The sequence below is a fragment of the Dicentrarchus labrax genome, unplaced genomic scaffold (assembly GCF_905237075.1).
Source record: "Dicentrarchus labrax unplaced genomic scaffold, dlabrax2021, whole genome shotgun sequence".
Lineage (NCBI taxonomy): Eukaryota > Metazoa > Chordata > Actinopteri > Moronidae > Dicentrarchus > Dicentrarchus labrax.
The window spans coordinates 13179854-13200725 of record NW_026136717.1 but is presented as its reverse complement, the minus strand read 5'-3'; the positions used below and the strand labels follow the sequence as shown (position 1 = coordinate 13200725).

General features: G+C 44.0%; 1 protein-coding gene across 7 annotated transcripts in view; it reads left to right on the top strand.

Annotated features, from left to right (window-relative positions):
- The window catches only part of pcdh7b (protocadherin 7b), a 108312-nt gene that overhangs the window by 37102 nt on the left and 50338 nt on the right, over positions 1 to 20872 (top strand). For 2 of the 7 annotated variants that reach the window (XM_051375434.1, XM_051375438.1), the window contains exon 2: positions 13136 to 13331. The exons of 3 other annotated variants lie outside the window; for them this stretch is intronic. In XM_051375434.1, coding sequence (XP_051231394.1) covers positions 13136 to 13331 — 196 coding nt within the window. Of the gene's footprint in view, positions 1 to 13135; positions 13356 to 20872 lie in introns of all 7 variants that reach the window. 2 more of the 7 variants (XM_051375433.1, XM_051375437.1) reach the window with 1 other exon arrangement.

Below are 20872 nucleotides of genomic sequence, written 5' to 3'. Positions count from 1 at the left end.
GATTTACGACCCAACAAGCCATTCGTCTTTTCCTCTACCTTGTTAGTATTACGCCTCAGCTCCAAAGTATTGAGATAAACAGAGCGAGAGACATGAGAATTAGGGAGTGGATTGAGTGTGATGGATGACTTGGTAGGTAATATTCTTGACAGATGGATGAGAAATGAAAAGTTGTTGGTGCTGAAAAAACAAACTCACTAATGGTGATGATCACATCTGGATGGGCTGATACCTGCTGTACGTCAATTGTGTGTGGGGGGAAAAAAACAAACCCCGCAATGACTCCTTGACAACAGCTTGATAACTTCTGCGAAAACACCATCAGCATTGCGATATAAAACCATGTACTTGAGCGAGATATAGAGGCCCATTTGCCGTGTACGTATGGGTGAGTGAGAGTCAGCTGCCGTCTTCAGATGGTTACAGCACGATTATCATACCACTAAAGTACCAAAAGCAGATGCATCTTGGGAAAAAAAGGACAGCCACCTCACACCCAATGCTCTTCAAACCCAACTCCCTTGGGAGCGTGTGTCAGTGGTTAGAGTTACTACAAAGGCAGAGTGTACAGATTCCCAGCGCCTGGAATAATATTCAACAACATATTTGCACACTTCCCCCTCACAGCAAGTGTTGTGTTGCATTCTAACAACTATGGCCTCCGCTCACTTTTTTTAGTGCATTATACTTAACTTATTGAGTTGTCATTTACGCCTGACCTGCTTTTCATTCTGGCCGAAGAAGAGGACCAGAGGCGCAGCGATGGGAGGAGGGGAGGGTTGGGTTAGAGAGCAGGGGAGGCAAAGTAAATACATGGGGAATAACAGAAACTGTAGCCTTCTAAATAACTGCTCTTCCAATGCCCCAAATTCATAATAATGTGGTCTGCAGATAAATAAAACACACCCAATTTTCTTGTTTGCATAGAAATGTGGGCCAGGCGTTTTTTTTTTTTTTTTCTCCTTTTGAGATCTGATTATTGTTTTAAGCTAGAGCTGGTTCAGCTTTAGAGGAATAGCACCCCACCGCCAACGCCATCCCTACCCCCTACTCCCCTATGACCTCTACCTCTACCACTCAATTTACACTGGGGGTTAAATCAGCCAGCCTGATGAGGGCAATCATTAGTACGGTGGGGTGCTTTCCTGTTTGCAGTTGACTTTTGCTTCATGAAACGGTGAATAGGGAGAAAACCTGTTCGGCAGAAACCGGGTATTGCAGAGCGGCGGGGTTTTGGAGGCAGCCCAGTCTGAGGCAAATCCTGGGCATTGTTCTTAGATCAAAGAGAGAGAAAATGGCAATGTAATACGAGCTCAAATTAAATGGATGTCTTTTTATGTGACAGCCTCAATTCTGGCCTTGAGTTTTGATGTTGGGTTGTTTTTTCAAGCGATTCTGTTGTGGCTGGGTGACAGAGGGAGGAAGATAGAGAAAGTGAAAGGGAAAAAAAAAGGAGAGGTGGGAGACAGAGAACCGTATCCCTCATCTGTTCTCCCTGAAAATCCGCAAGGACGCAGGAAAAAGCCTATTCATAGCAATCACAAACACACATATCGCTAACCTGGCTTTCATGCTTCCATATTGATCCGGGCATCATACAGTAGATCCTTGATGATGCTGCACGTGATGCACTGAGCCGTTCTTACCACTCGTCACTATTATCTGTCATGCAGATGTCACTTTGAATCAATAACCGTCTCGGGAGTCTTTGACCTCCCCCCACACACACACACACACACACACTCACCACCACCACCACCAGCTCCTTCATGGAGTCAGTGAGCAGAACGGGTGCTGTCACTGCACAGACTGTGTGTGTGTGTGTGTGTGTGTGTGTGTGTGTGTGTGCGTGTGTGTGTGTGTGTGAGTGCCGTCTGATATGTCCACACGGCGGCTATCTTTCTCCGCTAGCTTAGGTTACTTCAATGGCAGCCATTCTTTCTCTGTTCCCCCTCAAAGCTCCCCGTCCTCTCATTTCTGTCCTTCTCCTGATTAGAAGTACAGAGAGGAAAGGGGGGAGGGGGGGAGGGAGGGATGCATACAGTTAGGTGCTTTCACCTGCACCATGACGGGGAGGGTGGTGGTGGTGGTGGTGGGGGGGGACAACGGGGTTGTTTCAACGAGACACAGGATCCGCTCCATCTGCTGTGCGCCACCACCACTCTCCCACCCACTATCCTCCTTCATCCTCTGCCTCCGCTGGCCATCTCACTGACGATTCTTTTATTCCTAGGATACCAGCTGCCGGTAAGGTGATAGGTGGAACACAGAAACACACACACACACACACACACACACACACACACACACACACACACAAACACACACATTTGTAGGTGGGGATTGATGGCACAGGGGCATTGGAACACTGGTACATAGCTCACTGGAGAACAGGCACAGGTGTCCAGTAATCATGCCTGTTTGACCTTTCTATAACCTTTGATTAAGGTGGAAAAAAAGACAATATTTTCAGCATTCTGCCTGTTTACTTAATGTCTTAACAAAGAGCTTCATTGTTGGCAATCTCCTATGTAACCTGACCACGTTTTTTTTTTCTTTTTCTCCCTCCTTCTTATTCAATAAGGGGGAACAGCTTGCAGCTTAGAGAGGACAGAAAACAGGGCCAAATTGAACTACGCATGAATTTCTTTTGTACTCCTCTTCCAATGTTTTTCTGCATTATTTTGACTTATTGGGCAGAAATACCAGAGGGAACAAACAAGCTGCACTGTTAATTGTGTTTTTCGACACTCCTGTGCCCCCTTAACAAAGTGCCACTGCGAGCGGAGTGCTGGAGAGCTGTGACAGTGGGGACCAAAACAACCTGACGCCATTATCAAATTTCCCATTAGCTGCCCAAAATGGCTGCCCAGTCAACAACGAGTAATGAGATCTAATAGGGCTAGAGCCGAAAATGAGACCTTAAGAGCATATGTTGGATCTTCCCCCACTTTTTTTTCCCCCTTCACTGGGAATAGTGTCAAAGAGAAGGCAAGAGGAAAGGATTGGAGAGGAGAGACATTGTTAGCTAAGTGCACTCGAAGAAGTGCCTTGGAGGAGAGGACTATTTTACATGCGGATTAGTGTGCATATCGCCGTCATCAGACAGCGATACAGGGCCTTGATAGACTGTCTATCTTTGATGCCTTCTGAGGCATGGGGCCTTATCCCTTTCGCCTATCTTCTGTAACACGCTCCTCAAACACACGTGCACTGATCCAGCCCTTTAGAACTGCTGAGATGGGGAAGATTGGATTGTAAGACGTGTCTGCCTACGTGTGTCACTTTTTGTAAAGAGTATCGTACGCCTTTCAAAGTCGGGACAAATATCTGAATAGGCACGTGTCAATATGCCAACACGCTTTCACACACCTACGCGAAAACACACACTCATCTCCCTTTAAAGGTGACATGAGATTTTGAACATTAATATAGCAGCAAACAGCTGTTTGCTATAGAAATATATAGAGCAGTAACGGTGTCCTAAAACAGAGAAACTCCCTCTGTGTGGGTTGCAATCTGAGCTTCTTTGTCTGTTTTGGTAGCTGTCCGCCCGCACATGCATGCTATGCATATGAGCCCAGCATTTGCAACCATCACACTTAAGCTACCTAATTGTATGGTCACATACATGAGCAACCTACATTGGCAAATATTCCCCTTTATTTTCATTCTATGGGAGCAAAAGGGGGCAAAAAAAACTTCGCAAAGCAAGTTCGCATACTTTACTTGAGGTTACAGGTTACTAGCATCAAAAGCTAATGATTATGTTACATGGATTTAGGTCACCTAGCTGATCGAAGGAATAGGCCCTTACCAAGCTAAATACTTTACTAATGTTACTTAAATTACTACAGTATTCCAACCAACGAAAATAATAGCTAAGATAAAGCCCTGCATCCTCTTATTGGCCTGGCACACTTAGCTCGTCACTTGACTTTGGTCTGAGATGCTGGTGCTCTATTGCATCCATCCGTATATATAGCACCTTTAAACACGCAAATTCAAGACATTTACTCTTTGAACGCCACACACAAAGCCCCAACAGGTGTGCATGTTTAGTTCCTCCAGTACAATCCCTCCTCTGCTCCTGAATGGCTGCATTGTGCATTTCAGTTAACTTCATTTTGCATTCCTACGTCAGACAAAATGAACACTGTCGACAGGAAAAAAAAACAAAAAAAAACACTGCCTTTCCACTCCCTCCCCCCGCCCACCCCCCAAACACTATTAAAATTTTTGTTATGTTTTCCACTTTGGCCCCCCTGGTGAAAATAACACATGGGGATTGTCTGGGCCTGAGCCAAACACACATAAATTTCAATATTAATTTGGTCGGCACCTCAGCAGCCTCCCCAGCTTCCTAATCTCCCGCCGCATATCTTCATTATCTGAAAGTGTGCTTTCATCTTAATTCCATTTTCATCCATCAAATGTCGGGGAGGTTTGACCTTGCGTGATCTCGACAGAGATAGCAGGGTAGGGAGGGAGCGGGGCGAGAGTGACGGAGAAGGAGATAGAGGGGAGAGAGGGAAAAAGGGAAGTTGGGAGATAAGGGGGCCGAGTTGAGATGATGAACGAGGATGGAGGGATGGGGAACATGACAGGAAGAAATGCGAGGGGGGAGAAAAATATCTTCGCTGCCAAGTTCTGAGGTCTGTTAAATGCACAAGCGTGTGTGTGAAGCCATTCCATTTCTCATAATCCTCATGTTTCACCGGCAGAGTGTAGCATGTTAGCGACTACGCATATCTCTTTCAATTCCTTCCCTATCCCACTGCTCTTTATTCATACCTTCCCTCACTTGCCTTGGGCTTTTTTTTTTTTTTTTTTCCTCCATTATCCTCTCCCTTCTCACGTCAGTTTATTTATCCCGACATTCGGGTTTAATTACTCATTTGTAATAATTGTTTGGATCGTAATTGTCCTATGCTTGTGTTGTCAGGAACAGGTGGTGGATGGGACCTGTACGGGAAGTGTGTGTGTGTTGGTGTGAGTGATATGATCAGGACATGGCATTGGCATTCATTTCATCAAGGCAAAGACGCGCCACCTGGTGGTACCATCCTGATGGAATGAGGGAGGGAATGAGTGTGGGTTTTTTCTAAAGATGACACGAGGACACACACACACACACACACACACACACACACTCACGGAGGGACGGACATGCGCTACAAATGCACACAAGGAGACACACACTACTTATCCCACTTGAATGATACATGCCTGCATGATCATACTCAAATAGAACGCCTCATTAGCGGATAAGCTGGATATGCTCTCTAACCTCCCCCGATCTATCTCTCTCCTCTCTCTTTTGCCTGTTTGGATGGCAGCCCTGATCCCCTAAATGCAGGTTATCTGTCATCAGTGACTCAGGATTGTAAATAAAGAATCATTTATCAGCTTGCCTCATTCTCTGTCTCTTTCTCCTTGCCTTATCTGTCTTTTTCTTCCTTTATCCTTCTCTCCACAATCCGTCTATCCCCGTAGATCCTATCAGTGCATTATTTCCTCTCTGTGGTGACATTCATTTCTTTAGATATAGAATGTGACGGCTTCTAAATCTCCCATCTGCGCTCGCGTGGGGACAGGTAGCAAAACAAGCGAGCCGCTGTGTCTCATATCCGTAGCAGCCAGCGCTCAGCTCTGGCATTTGGCCGCTTTGCGCCAACTCCAGTGCTTGATGCCATGTCATGCTTTTCTGCTGACACCCAGACCCGTGTCACAACAAGCTAACGTTAGCGCCAGCCCCAGGCTCATCACAAGCTGACAGTAGTAGGCCGTTGGTCAGATGCAGCGCTGCCAGTGCGGTGATGGATCCCCACACACGACACCTAGATCCCCCCCACCTCCACCACCCCACCCCGTAGACCCAATGCCAGAACTGAGAACCTGAGCTGATGACAGGGTGACATGTGAAATGACATGACAATGCCAAAGACATGACACACACACACACACACACACATGCGCGTTGACTTAAACTCACAGATAGACAAGGGGCACTCGCACGCCTGAGCGCACAGGGAGTGATTTCACTTGATACGTGTGCTTGTGGGCGCACGTGCACGCGCACACTGAATGGTACGCCATTCAGATGTCACGGTACAAACAAGGGCTGAATTTGAAATTGTAGGAAATGCGATCTTAAGATTTGCAGGCAGACTCTATGTAAGCAACACCCGGGTCAGGGTTTGGTTGACACCCATTCCCAGCGTCTGCCAGCACTTGTGTCAGCATCAGTGGCTCTAACATGGCGACACAAGAGAAGGCCCCATCCATTCATAATGAGAGGATGTAACATAATTCGCAACTGACTGACAGACGCGGATGTTGCTCTGGAAATCCGCAAAAATTTACCACAGCGTAAATGGAAATACATTAGTTATTTGGTCGACAGTGACAAGCCTCCCATTATGAATTACGAAGCTTTCATTTATCCTTTTCTGTATCCTTTTTAGCCTCATGCTATCAACTACATGACAGTAGGCCTGTTATGATGGTGTTCCTGCGGCCCAGCAGGAAAGTAGCAGAATCCCACAAAGGGTGTTATTTGTCAGCTTGAAGCTAATCCACTGCCACTCAACACCAACGCCCCTCAACCCAATCTCTGCCCCCCACCCCATCAACTGGAAAAAACCAAAACAAAAAAAAAAAAAAACCCCACACTTCTCTTTTGCCATTCAGAGCAGGTCAGGGGTTGGGCTAAGCTTCTGAAGATGTTCAAACGCATCCCCCCAGAATAGTATCTCTGTTACACCAGTGGCCTAATCCGCCACTTGAAGAGCAATTAAAAGTTTAGCCCAGACTTTAAGAAAGTAACCATGTGTGATCTTTTTTTTCTTTCAATTTTTTTTTTCTTCCTGCGGGTCTGTCTCTCCGGCTGCGCACATGGGTTGCATGCTAATAGGAAAGTGCTAGCTGTGGCACTCTTCCAAAGGCATTCCATACACACTGGGAAAGACTAAAAGGGGATGTGGATGAAGGGACAAAATGGAGCTTGGGATGGAAGGATCACCCACTTTCTCGTTTCCTTATCATCTATTTCCCTTCCTTTCCTTTTCTTTATTCCCTAGTCTCCCTTCTTATACTCTCTCCAACTTTTGCATCTTTTTTTCCCACTTCAATTCCCACTTCCTTTGTTTCAATCCAAAGTGGTTCCCAAGGCGCAAGCTCTTGAGACTAAGAATATATCCCCCCAGAGTTCCTTCGGAGGACTATCTGTTCCTAGCAACAACTCTTTCTGGCAAAACCCCAATCATACAATTGTCAGAAGCATCAGGGAGTTCATGTTTTGGGTTTTCCTGCAGCCTTTTTGGATTTATTACTATGTCTTTTCTTACTAGAGCACATATATTTATAGCTATTCCTTCTGCCAAAGACTGCAGTAAAGGGTCAGTAAAGACTCAAGTGAACACCAGTGGACAAGCACTGAAGGACATTCAATTGATCGGTGTGCTGTCAGATCATAAAACGACCACACGGTAAAATGGAAGGGTAAAAAAATACTCACCCGATTTCAAAGATCGACAAGAGAGCGCTAATAGCATCATCAACTCTTTAACGAGACTGTGGGCTGTGTTGCTCATAATGTCTGCACCTCCTGTAATAAAAGTATTTTTAAAGGTGTTTAAAATGTTATTATCAAGCTTTGTACCCATGTGGTATAACCTCACAGCTCTCTGACATAATTGTACATGAATGATTTGCATTCAGAATCTGTCAGTCTAATATAACTATAAATCCATTATTCTGTGCACAGTTAAGGTGAGGAACATGCAGCTGGATTCCTTGTGAGCCTTGGCTTCTGAAAGGATAGGAAAAAATAACTTTACTTTTTTCAAACTCAGCAGAGTAGAACAAGAAGGAGAAAAAAAACACTCTTTGCATCTTTGTTGACTCAGAAGATAATGTTGGAAAAATCAGACACTGAACTCGCAAGAGCCTCTTTCATCTTGTTTTTATTCCTTTTCTCGTGGAGTCTTGGGTGTTCTTTGGAAATGTTACCCCGGTTGCTTCTCTTCATCCTGAGTGACCTGGGAGGAATGTGTGCGGAGGAGTGAAGTTGAAGAAGACGGGGGAACGTGAGGAAGTAGAGAGGAGCACTGGAGCTTGACAGGGCCAAAGCTATCAGTCAGACTAGAACATGATACCTGAAACTCTGCAGGCGGTCTCACTAACAAAGCTGCAGCCAACTACTCTGACAAAAAATTCCCACAACTTACTCAACCCTAAGCAAAACCCTTTTTGAAATTCCTCTGGTCTCTCACGGGGGACCTAATGCACCTGAGGAACCATCCTCATTCAGCCTGCTCTCTTGTTTTTTGATTACAGAGGCCGGGAGGCATCAGTGTTCTGTGCTTAGCTTAGCCTGTAACATAGTAATTAAGTGCTACTGGGCAGCACCCAAATAGAACCTGAATCTACCCTGATCAGATTCCAATTGATTTCCAGTCAGACATTCACCTTGAGGGCATTTGTCTCATTTATCGCTTCGCCATCAGTGTATCTCATGATCTTTTTAATTTACAGTACTGGAGTTACACCAAGCTTCACCTGCATTTGAGCTTTGCAAAGCGAGCAGCCGTGATTGGGTTAAGCCAATTTAAGATCCCAGTAAGTATGCCGTTTGGTGTACCATGGCTATTTGGCACTTTCTGTACGTCTCAGGTGGCATATCACAGGTCACTGTCTGGTTGCCCATTAAAAATGAAACATGGCTTCTTAATTACCGACTGGCACTTTTGGCAATCATGGCTGTACTCATATGTCACTTCCCTCTCTCACTCTCTCCGATTCTCTTTGCCCCCTCCCTCCCGCACATGTTCAACTGGCTTCTTTATCTTCCTTTCCATCTCACTTACTCATACCTCCATCTCCCTTGGTTGACTGCAATAAGACACTGGCCCTGCAGTTTATGTTTGCTCCCCATGCCCCAAGTCCAGCCCAGCCACAATTACTTCCTGTGGTTCACGGCAGTGGGTCACTGCCACCCGCCAAAGGTATTTACAGCTGAGATTGCACACAGTGTTTTCCAACCAGAACTACCTCCATCATTCCATTATCCTTGACTAGGTCCAGAGGGTCTGGTGGAGGTGGGCTTAATTATAAATCCAGACATCCAGAGAGAGCGGATTCAAAAGTCTTCCTGAATGAATGAGGAGTCACAGTAGAGCATAAACACAGTCCACATTGTGTGTTCTGCACGTGTACTGTATCACATAATGAGTGACATTAGGCCTGATGATTGGAGATCTGATAGTGAGAGTGAGGAAATGCTTGACTGTGTAGCTTTAAGTAATGTGCCTCGACTGTGTTCTCAACAAGTGTCATCAATCTGAACAACTCCGGCTTTTCATGGAAAAGCAGAGTGTTCTACTTCTAAACAATGTGTTACCCATTCAAGGTTTGCTGGAAGATAAAAGAAGAAGTAAGGCTCAAACAGAGCGCCGCTGACAGCGGCTCACCGTTTAGTTTTGGGGGAAGGAGGAAATGAAAATCAAAATCCAAGAGGTCACACATTATTGACATTAGTGGCACGGTCCTGTTTTTATTGGCTCCAGCTCCACTTGAGTCAGGCAGCCCATGTGTTTTCCCTTTAGCATCCAGGAAATAGGCCGGGCCAAGCTTCAGCCAGAGCTTCCAATAAACCTGTGGCTTGTTTGCGTTGTTCGTTTTTTGGGGTGACGGATTTGCTCAATCACCCGTGGCTGTCACAGCTGGCTTTCAATCACAGGCACACCCTAAAGAGGCCCTCCGCTGACGGGACCCGAAAAGAGGTCCCAGCATCTGGTTAAGATAAAGCAAGCTAGAGCCAACTTGTAATGAAAGCCATACATTTAAAGCTTGGCCACTCTTTGGCAGTGGCACAGCATGAGGTTTAGCGATGTACTTATATAAGTGTTAATTTGATAAGGATTTTTTATTTTTGAATGATCTGAAATAAGGCTTTTAAATCACCCATCACATTATAGACAACCAATAGACTGACCTGGCTCCCAAGTATATTTTTAGAAATACAGTGGCTCTCCTTTAAAATTAAATGGGACTGGGGTCATGACATTTCAATGCGTTCGTGCACTGTATGTGTGTTTGTGCTCGCGTTTCTGGCTCGGCCACTGCTAGATTGATTGGCAGCGGAGTGGACCACGAGGGTAGGAGGTAGAGGGACCAGCATCAAAGGGCATGTACTCAGTCAGGCTTAACAAACGCACCGGGTCTGAAAATGGCCAATATCTGGTGAGAGGGGGTCAACTCTGTGCCATATGACAGCATGGACAGACAGCGAGGGGAACGCTTTCACTGCAACACACACAGCCTTCTTTTATTCCTCACAATGTAAAATCTGCCTTAGCATTGCTCATGCATTAAAGTATCTTCGGGGCAGCAAAACCCCAGCCGGCAACCCTGATTGTATGTGTGTGTGTGTGTGTGTGACATGGCAGATCATTTTGTTAATTTTTCCCTGTGGTTTGGCCATGTGATAAGCTCCTAAACTGTCTTCAAGTTGAATACTTGAAAGAGAGGGAGAAAAAAACATCGGTTGTGACAACCAGAAAGCCATATGTGATTTCCCATGGCATGCTGGACAATTCATTTTTCTTCCCTGGCTACAACTGAGACACACACCTAGACATATGCACGCGAGTATAAGGGAAAAAAATGACTAAGAAAGAATCGCTTTTTATTTTATTCATTTATTTAAAAGACGCAGAATGAAGGGAGCGAAGGTCGCTGTGCAGACGGTGGTTGCTGCAGATTCTAATCCAAAGCCTCCGGCGATCTCTGCATGAACTCCATTTCTGGTCTGCAAACAAATTAGGTTTTTTTTCTCTCTCTTCTATCTCGCTCTCCCTCCAGTGAAAATAAGGGGAAATTCAGGTGAATAAAATCTATTTGTTCATTTAACTTTTTTTTTTTTTTCCTTCCCGTCAGCTTCTTTTCTCTCTCCCAAACTCAATTTTCCCTTGGTGCACGCTTGCTGGAGTGTTTCTTTTCTTTGCAATGGTCTCGCCAGCAATTCATTAGGCAACAGTCGTTTAATTTGTATCATTAGAAAAAACGTGTTTCCCAAGGAGTATGGCACACCACTAAATCTGATCCAGACAAAAGTGCTTCTTTTCTTTTTTTTCGACCACACGCAAGCTGTGGGACTTGTAAACACACACCTCACACCAAACAAGTCTTTTAGAGAAATAAAATTTAAACAAACAAACAAACAAACATGATAATAAAAAAAAAACATGGTTTAATATCTTAACATCTCTTCGAGTGTTATTACACTTATAGAGAGCAGTTCTCCTTCTGGGCCCCCGATTTTAATTATGCAACAAATGTTTGACTATCCAAGTGAAATTTGCATGAATATTTATACCAATTCATTTGTTGAGTGTTGATTGTAATTACATGGAAACATGATTTATTGCCAAGATTGCTGTGTTAGCCAGCCAGCCAGAGAAAGAGAACCGGGCGGAAATATATAAATAAATGCAAATTTATTTTTTTTGCCACACAGACACACACACACACAGCAAAAGGAAACCCATTTCTCCCAGTGGCATGTGGGAAGTTTTTTATCATACAGAAAACCCTCCTCGGTATGTGCAGAGATTGGAGGTGCTTACTGTAAGTGTCTCAGCATGGCAAAATAACAAAGAGGTTCACCTTTATAAGGTGACCTGTCAGGAATTTCCTCTTTATCTGTGTATATGTGTGTGTTTACGCGTCATTTGTCACTCTTCTTCTGAAAATGTAGACATTCTTTCACGCATACCAAATATCTGCCAACGCGATAAGAGCTTGACGTGTTTTGGCATCTGCCTCTCACATCGAATGACGGTGTTAGATGCTTTATGGATAGATGCACGACTTTAAGATCACAGTTATCGATCACAGAGGCTGATCAGGTGAGACCTTTGGGAAGCAAAGGGAAGGGAATGGGGGGATGTTTGAGTAATGGACCTCTGTCCCATTTAATATTCTCCTGATGGAACAAGGAAACAGGCAGGACTGAGGGAGGAAGGGGGGCCAGAAGAGGAGGAGAACATAAGCAAGTGATAAGGTCCAGCGAGGGGCTGGAAGAGAAGATGCGTGGGCAACAGACGCTAGCTCTGACTGTGTTTGTATCTAATTAATGAATGGCATTAGCCATTTGTTATGCCATTTATTCTGGTAATGACCAAGCCTGATCTTTCATTCCTCGCCTCATGCTCATTCTCCCTCTTTCATTCCCCCCCCGCCATTACCTTTGTACAACACTCAGACAGGGATTGAGAGATGTAGGGGGTGGAAGGGAAACTGACTGAGACAGTGAGAAAGAGGCCTCGGCTTTAATGACATGCTCTGTTACTGCTTAACTCAGGACACTGCTCAATAATGTGTTACAGCAGGCCACACATATTGACAGCGTGAACCCGCAAGCTCGTCTGGCAAAAACCTTTTGTGCGTGCGCACTTGATCGCATGCCGTCGAGTAGGTGTTTGTATGCGCTCGTCTTTGCGTGTGTGCTTTCGCTCTGTGGCATCAAATCAGACCGCCTGCAGAGCCAAACGCTTGTTCACCTTGTCCTCTTTTTAATGGGCAAATAAACAAGTGGATGAGGCTTGTGCATTCTTCCGTCCTTAGTTGTATTTAACACACAGGTTTTGCTGTGTCTGCTTGGTCCCCTGAGCTTCAAGCGAGCCTGTGAAAGACTCTCTTTGTACAGCCTCCTCCATGTCCCCATTACAATGTCTTCCTATTGAAAGTTTTCAGGGTGAGAGAAAGGCAGGACCTTGTTTGTGGTAATAAAAGATCTTTGTTGGCTTTTGTGATTGAGCAGATTAGGTTATGTGTCTCATTTTTGGGGGGTCAGGAAAGCGACATCACCACTAGCTTGAAGATTTAAGTTAGCCCTAATAGCTGTGTCCTTAAATTTGAGCTAGCACACTTCTACGATTCCTCCAATTAAAGCATAGTTCCTTACCCTTGCCCCATTTTTCCTGACCTGTTTCTCTACCATCCTGACCCGAAATCTCCTTCCGAGATCCAGAGGATCCACCTCCCTAGCTACCCTCAGACAATAAGAAAAACTAAACAAGTAAAACAGTCCCTTTTATAGTGACCCCCGGCCGTTTGGTTTCTCTTGTAGCCGTTTCGCCGAGTGACCTTCTCGGTGGTGAGCCAGCCCCAGGACCCTCACCAGCAGGGATCGCTGCAGAGCTGCTACGACAGCGGCCTGGACGAGTCGGAGACGCCCAGCAGCAAGAGTTCATCGGGCCCCCGGCTGGGCGCCCTTCCCCTGCCTGAGGACAGCTACGAGAGGACAACGCCGGATGGCAGTGTCGGTGAGGCAGAGCACATGGAAAATGGTAGGGGCAAACACTGAAAGGAGATTAAGAAAACGTTAAGATACAGGAAACACACACTCACATACTGCCAAGAGCATTCACGTAGAACGCCCAGTAATATACAAACATACAGAAACATGTGAGGTTCTGTCCTTTTTAATATTTCTTATCAAGTAGACATTTCTTTAGGTGTCTTTGGCTTGGAGATTTTTGGCAGTAGTTAGTTAGACGTGTAGTGTGTCAGGTGTGATGTGGTGTTGAGGTTGTGGTGTAGTAGTAGCGGTTGCAACTTTTATTAAAGCTGAAGCCCTTCCACGAATGTACATCATGTAAAGACGAGGTGTGGGATTTATCATAAAACCTATGGTTCTGTTTCAGAAACGTCAGGCTTATTCGATCAAAGGGGCTACCGAGGGAATATATGTAACAGATATATTCTTTTAGATCAACATCTTTCAGATCATCTTTTTTTCCTTTTAGTTTGCAGCTCTTTTGGACTTATTTACAATTCCTGTCAAATTTCTTTTGTCGTTTAAGTTTCAACTTGACTGAGGATAGTTTTACAAGATCTCTATATCTCACCCTGTATTCTTTGAGATAAAGTAAAGTGGGAAGACAATGGGGGGTTAATACCCAACTTGAATTGTTTAGAAGCTACACAGATTTGTAGTGTGTGTTTGGCTTGAGGCCCTTAAGAAGGAGTTACATTTTCTACAATTGGTAGATAGAACCGATGTTCTGTAGGTTGTAATGTGAAAAGACTGCAGCCTAGAGAGAGTGAGTGGGAGCAGTGGAAAGCAATGAAGCCTATTGTAAAGGCAGTCCCTAGGTACAGTACTGTATCTTCCCTTGCAGAACCTAGCATGAGCTAGTTTCCTACCAAGGCCAAAAATATGTGTGTGCGAGTGTATGTGTGTGTATCTGGGTGTGTAGTGAGAGATGGGGGTAATGGTCCCATTCATAGTCTAGGAGTCTGAGGCGATGCTTAACAAGGAGTAGCTGTCTTGAGAGTGCTAAGCCTAAGTGCAGAGGCTTCCCCCACTGCAGCTTAGGATAAGGATATTCAAATGGCTTAAAGATTCACATCCTCTCTTTTTTAGATGGAGTGGTTTTGTAAATGATGTCTTAACTTATTTCATATCATACGTAGTCAAAATAGTGTCCAATTTTACCAAAAGGTGAAGCTCGGACAAATCACGATTGCTTTACCTTGAAGGAATATCTGAGAGGGTTGGATGGCTTATGGGTTTGCAATGAACCTGACAGCAGATAGAAAGTCAGGCAAACCAGACAGATGTGCACATCAAATGGGCAGTTGCACAGGTGTCCGCAGTGAGCTTTCTCAAATTTGGGCCTTAATGCAGATTAAAGGGATTTGAAACACTTTTAATGTGGGCTGATAAGGCTACCTTGTGGGTATTTAAATCTCCTTTTTTCAGACAATAGGCACCCATTTACCGGCCAAATTAGACCCAATTAAAAAGGCTCATTTCAATTTGGTCTCTTTTAAAAGTAATTGGACAGGGACGACCGGTAGCGGACAACCGAGTTAGATCAAAAGTGCGATCAGCCTGTCAATCAAATCCACCTTGAGATCAAAAATACCATAAATAGCTAAACAAACGAATGGGATATTGGATACCAAAAAAGCTCATGTATCTCTGTCAATTATCTCTATCAATAAAGTCTAGTTTAAAATATTTTACAATTCCCACATTGACCCAAAATATATGGTAATATAATCTCCATCAATTTGGGTTTCAGCTCAGTGCTCATATGTTGTTAATTCTCCTTTTCCACGGTTTAAGAGGGTTCTGTTGCAAAGTATACTGGAGCTTTAGAGGAGATTTGTTGGAGGAACAGAGTCAAGGTCAATTCATGAATCAGTCTCCATCCAAGAGAAACAACATGCCTTTGCTGCTGCTCGCTATCTTTAGTGAGATCAGCCGAACTGATGTGCGTGCGTGCGCGCGCGCGTGTGTGTAGATGGAAAGGCAGCTGTACAAGTGCGATTGGAAGTGAGTGAGTGCATGTGAATATTTGCCTGTTTTGTTTTCAATCTCAAATCAACCTCTAACTGGCACATCTTTGCAGCACATTTATACCATTCTAAGTTTTTACAGCTTGTACTCTAAGGCTGTGAGGAGATATAATCTGGATTTAGGCAGAGAGCACGGTGGCCTTCTGGTCTGAGAGACTGTAATTGGTCTACATCTTATCATTCAGCCACAGAAAAAAAGCTGCTATGTGTTTCCTCTTAAGGTGTCCTTGAGGAAGACGTCGAGCCCCCCGCTTGCTCACTTATGCGAGGTCACTCTGGATGAGGGCATTGGCTAAATACCTAAGTGTAAAGTAAATGCAATCATCTAAGGTTAGGGCAAATATTGGCAAACTGCTCCAGCCTCTTGAGGGATGCTAACTACAGTCATTAGCGCTCCCCCTTGTGTTGTAGCCAGAGCACACACAGACACCATCAGCACTGCATTTGCTCTATATGAAGAAGATTTTTTTTTTTTTTTTGAAAATTAGGGAGTTATGAGGAAACAGGGAGAACAAAAGTTAGCAGATGGCTTGCTGTGGTGCTCAGTGCTGGCATGGGCATCATTAGCGACAGGTAATTGCAGGCATTTACGTTCGTAATGCGGCGATGATTCGTGTTTTCTTTTTTTTTGTGGAGGACAGGAATGAAGCAGGGGACAGGGGGGAGAGAGTGTTTGTGAGTGCAGATGAAAGGAAACAACGGCTCAGTTCAAAAACAATTAAAATATCAAGCGTAGGGCGAGAAGCACGGGTGTCAGTTTGAAAACTTTGATTCCGAGGATTTGATTTGTGTTTTTCATTCACCATGTACACTGATTCATCATGTTTGATTGCCATCGCTTTGTGTCACGGTGAAAAGCGGACAAAGGCTAATGTCCCTTTTTGATTCTGAGCTTTTTTTCCAGCTCCGACTCGCTTGTTGACGGTCGATGTTCACACAATGTGCAGGAACAATCGCCCTGCACTCCGCAGCTGCCCGTCTGTCTCACACACATGAATGCACGCACGCAAGTTACCCCCCCCGCCAAACACACGCACATACGCAGGCATCCGTACTAATAGGGACCCACACAAACACATGGGAAGACGGCGCACACACAGTCTGTTTTCACTCCCGCTCTTCAGCCTTCCTTTTCTTTCCACTATGCACAGACATGCTGAGGGACTGTGTTTTCTTTTTCCTCATCTCCTTCATCAAGGTCAGGTTTCGAACTTTATTATTTTCTATTGGTAAACTTATTTCCATGGGGAGTACTGCAAAGAAAAGCAGAAGAAAGAAAGTACAACTTGTCCACCCAAGACAGATTCTTCCAGAACAGAGCCAGAACAACAACAACAACAACAACAACAAATGAACACATTCTTGACCCATTCCACACTGCACAAACTATCAGACACACCTCGGGAGGATTCTGCTGCATCTCTGCAGATGTTTCTGAATTTGTTAGGTTGAACAGCGCACAAAGAACTCAATTTGTCGTCTTCAGACACCTTCTCGAGACGTACATCAATTTTACCCTAATTCTTGAACGGCACACGGCTCCATATATTGCCCTGCTATGACATTTGGTACATTTCGTGAAGGCTTGATCTTTTTTTTTGATGCACAGCTGGGCCCCTCACTTATTCATAAGCTTACCCCGGTGCTCATCAGATATTCATAAACGCTTGAGTGTTTGGAGTCAAACACCCGATTAGGCCGTTATGGATGTCGAAGAGCCCTTCCAGATGTACGGCAGGTCAAAGACTTTGTGCTCTATTATTGATCTGCACATCGCCAAGGGGGGGGCAGTGCATTTTTTTTAGATTCTTACCGTGTTAGTTCAAGTACACTTCAAAATAACACGCTTCCACGTTGCCCTTTCATCATGAGCAAGGTGTCTGAGGTGTGCAAAGTGTTTTTCATGTGAAACCTTTGTGCGAATCTGAACAGCTCCCGGCACTGAAGATGTAATATCATTGTTCAGTACATCAGTGAAGCTACGTGGCGCGTTGTGCTTTTGGTGCTGTAGGTCACGCTGCCAATGAGCTATCCTGTTTCATCTGTAGCGTGAATCATTATGTAATGCTAATTTATGACTTTAACCTTTTACCTTTTGCTTCACCTCCTATTTACAACTCTGATTTAACACTGTGCGCTGTGCTGCTTTGGTGGCTAATGCTAACAAATAACTGTGTAGAATAAAAATAATCAAAACGTAGCTTTAAAGAGCAAAATAAGCAAATATAAGCAAAAAAAGGAGTTTTTTTCTCCATATTTCAAGGGTTGTTTGTGCCATATGATGATGACCAACAGACAGGAGGCTCAACATTAGTTTACTCAACTTTTTATTCACCACTACATCACGGAGTGCATCTCACAGAGGCTGATGCCTGATTTTGTTTATGCTGGCTGCTAAGACAGATGAATAGTGCAAATTTATTGTAGCCTCTAAGAGAGTAATAGCACGTCCTACTGGCTGCTTACGTTAGCATGCCTCCCACGTTTCTGTGCTTTGGCTGCCAGACAACCTCCCCCCAGCGCACACACATACACCAGACTCTATCTCTCTCCTGTCTCTCCTGCTGAGAAATCTTGGGGTACCACCGTTGGATTACAAACATTATCACTTAGTGTTGGCTAGCTGGCCCAGTCGAGAGGACAGACAAGTGGCACATCATCACAGCAGCTATCCGTCAGGTATTTGGCGAGTATAGGGCGCTGCGTCTGAGCCTTTGCTGACACGCACACAAGACTGATACACCGAAAATGCACAATTTTACACAGAGAAATGCACATGTTGAGCAAAGTGCACACAACATGCTCAGCCACATAAAAAACAGCATCTCTCTCACACACGCACACACACACACACACACTCCTCGTTCAGCACAATGAGGCACTGCATCATTTTCCAGCTCTGTGAAGCACCTCACTAGATCACTTCATTGTTGTTGTTTCTATTTACGAAGCTTTGCCCATTGGAATGCTGCTTAGCCTGGTTGATAATGTGGATGGGTGTGTGTGTGTGTGTGTTTGTGTGTAACTCTGTTCATTAGGCAAGCCCAATTGTAGGGCCAGATGGCAAAGCGAGTTTGTTTAATTAAAACCATTCATATTTCAAGAGCGGAGAGGCAAACAGCGCTGGTCTTAGGTCTGATTTCCCTCAACTTGGTGAGTGTGTTTCTGCGTGTGCTGCGTGCCCATTACAGCCCGTTAGAGAGCGGTGTTGGGGAAAATATTACCCAGCGGAAGGCGCTCAATTTATCAATCAGCATGTTACACCGCTTTTTCGCCCCACGTAGCCCTCCCTAAGGTCACAGTCCATGTGTGCACATGGGTAAAAAAAAACATTCATTTGAAAATTAAAATCGGGAGAGATATGAAAGAAATAATAATCAGTTAAAAAGTGTGCAAAAGAGTTTGGATTAATGTTGTCACAATACTAAAATTATTGTTTCGATACCGATACCAAGTCAAGAATTGCGATTTCGAAACTTTTTCAATACTTTTCCTGAAAAGGGAGAAACACTCTCAAATATCATAGCTGTGCTTTATTTTAAAAGTGGGACAAGATTTTAATCATATAGCACACTAATGAATGAACATATGAACAGCAGATATATTAAACATTTGAACAAAATATGAAATATCAATATCAATATGACATTCAAGGTAAAAAAATAATAAATTTAGCAGCATTATCTCAGTTATCATAAGAAACATAAGAGAAAACATAACTTTATCTTGATTCTGAAAAAAGCAAATCAAATTTAGCAGCAATATCTCAGATATTGTAACTCATTCTGTCAGTTGTGCAACCTTTCCTTTCAGAGGAGAAAACTCAGCCATTGAGCCCGTGGCTCCAGACTTCTGTAGCAGAAGAAAATGGAAATATTTAAAATATGATGGTGATGAATTTGTCATAACAGAGGACCTAAATAGTTTATGTGTGATAGTAACAATAACTTGTGACTAACTTAGCATCTCTATATCCAGTGGTTATAGTGATAACTGCTAACATTTACTTAACCATAACATTACCATAATTAACAATTAATTATTAAATAATTAAATAATAATTAAAAAGGAAATAATGAGTTAACCTAATGTTATTTAAGCTGTGATATATGGATTAATATAGGCTAATGTTCCCTGTACTTCAACATCTGATTTCTTTGATGGTTAACTTAATATTTGAGTCCAGGCGTTTCACAAATACACCTCCTTTGCGTAGGTCTGTGCTCTTTAAATGCTGTAATAACCGTAAATAAATAAATCACTGACAAACATGCACATACTCTGATTATAATCATATAGCCTATAGATCATTTTAGCTGATGTTTTGTATGCTTTATTTTAGCAGCTTGCAAATTATTAATGTTATCTGTGAAAGTTGCGTTTTCAGAGATGTTGAATTAGCCGCAGGCAGGATATTGGTTAGCCATGAGGATAATGCCCATAGTTAGCCTCGTCAAACTACGGTGGTGCAAAATAGTGACTTCTCACAAAATAAACCATAGCCTACTCATTTGACTTATTTAAGGGCATGAACGTGGTCGTGTTGTCTTTCACATACTAACCTGTCGGTCTTTAAACTCCTTGTACAACTCGACGTGCTCGTCGGCCAAGTGTTTCTCCAGGTTCGAGGTGTTGGCTCCCTTTGTTTGCATTTGTTTGTAGCACTGACGACAAACAGGTCTCCACTTATCGGTAGCTTTGCCCTCACTGTCAGCAAGGTAGGCAAAGTACCTCCATATTTCACTCCTCGCTTCATCTTTTTCTACCAGTCGTGGACCGGCGGGCACAGTATCACTTGTGCTTCACATGCAGCCGTCTCGTTATAGTGTTTGTCACATGACAGCTGCAGCTTCTTTGCTGCGTGCGTGAGGAGAAAAAAGACAGACGTCCATAGGGAAGCACTGGAAGCATGCGTTGCACACACCAACATGAAATACGTCTCTTACAAATCTGGAACGCAGTCATTCTTAAAAGTCGATCGATACTAATAAATTTAGGAATCGTGACGTTTTTAATTTTCGAGAATCGTGATACTTTTGAAGTATCGGTGCACCGTGTTACACTAGTTTGGATGGTTGTACATTTTGTAGCAGGGTTTTTGTATTGGGTGTGTGCCTGCAGTCCTCTGCCTTGTGTCTCTCATTCATTTCCATCTGTCCCTTTACCCCATGCCCCTGATTTCTTTTCGTGATATCCTCAGGCAAGGCGACAGCAAGGGAGATAGAAAGAACAAGAGGGCCCGGTGAGATGATGTGAGAGGAAGCGCAGAGGGGAAGGTAAAGAGAGGGGGGCGGCGGCATGGGAAGGCAGAGTAAATGAGTAAGAGACAACGGAGGAGACCAGGAATTGATCGAAGGGTGGTTGGAGGTTGAAGAGAGACCAGGAGATATAGAGAGAAAATTAATAAAGAGAAACAGAAGGGAAAAAAGTGAGGGATGGGGTTACATGCATGGAGAAGTTGCCAGCGGGGAGTGATGCTTGACAGAGAGATGATTGA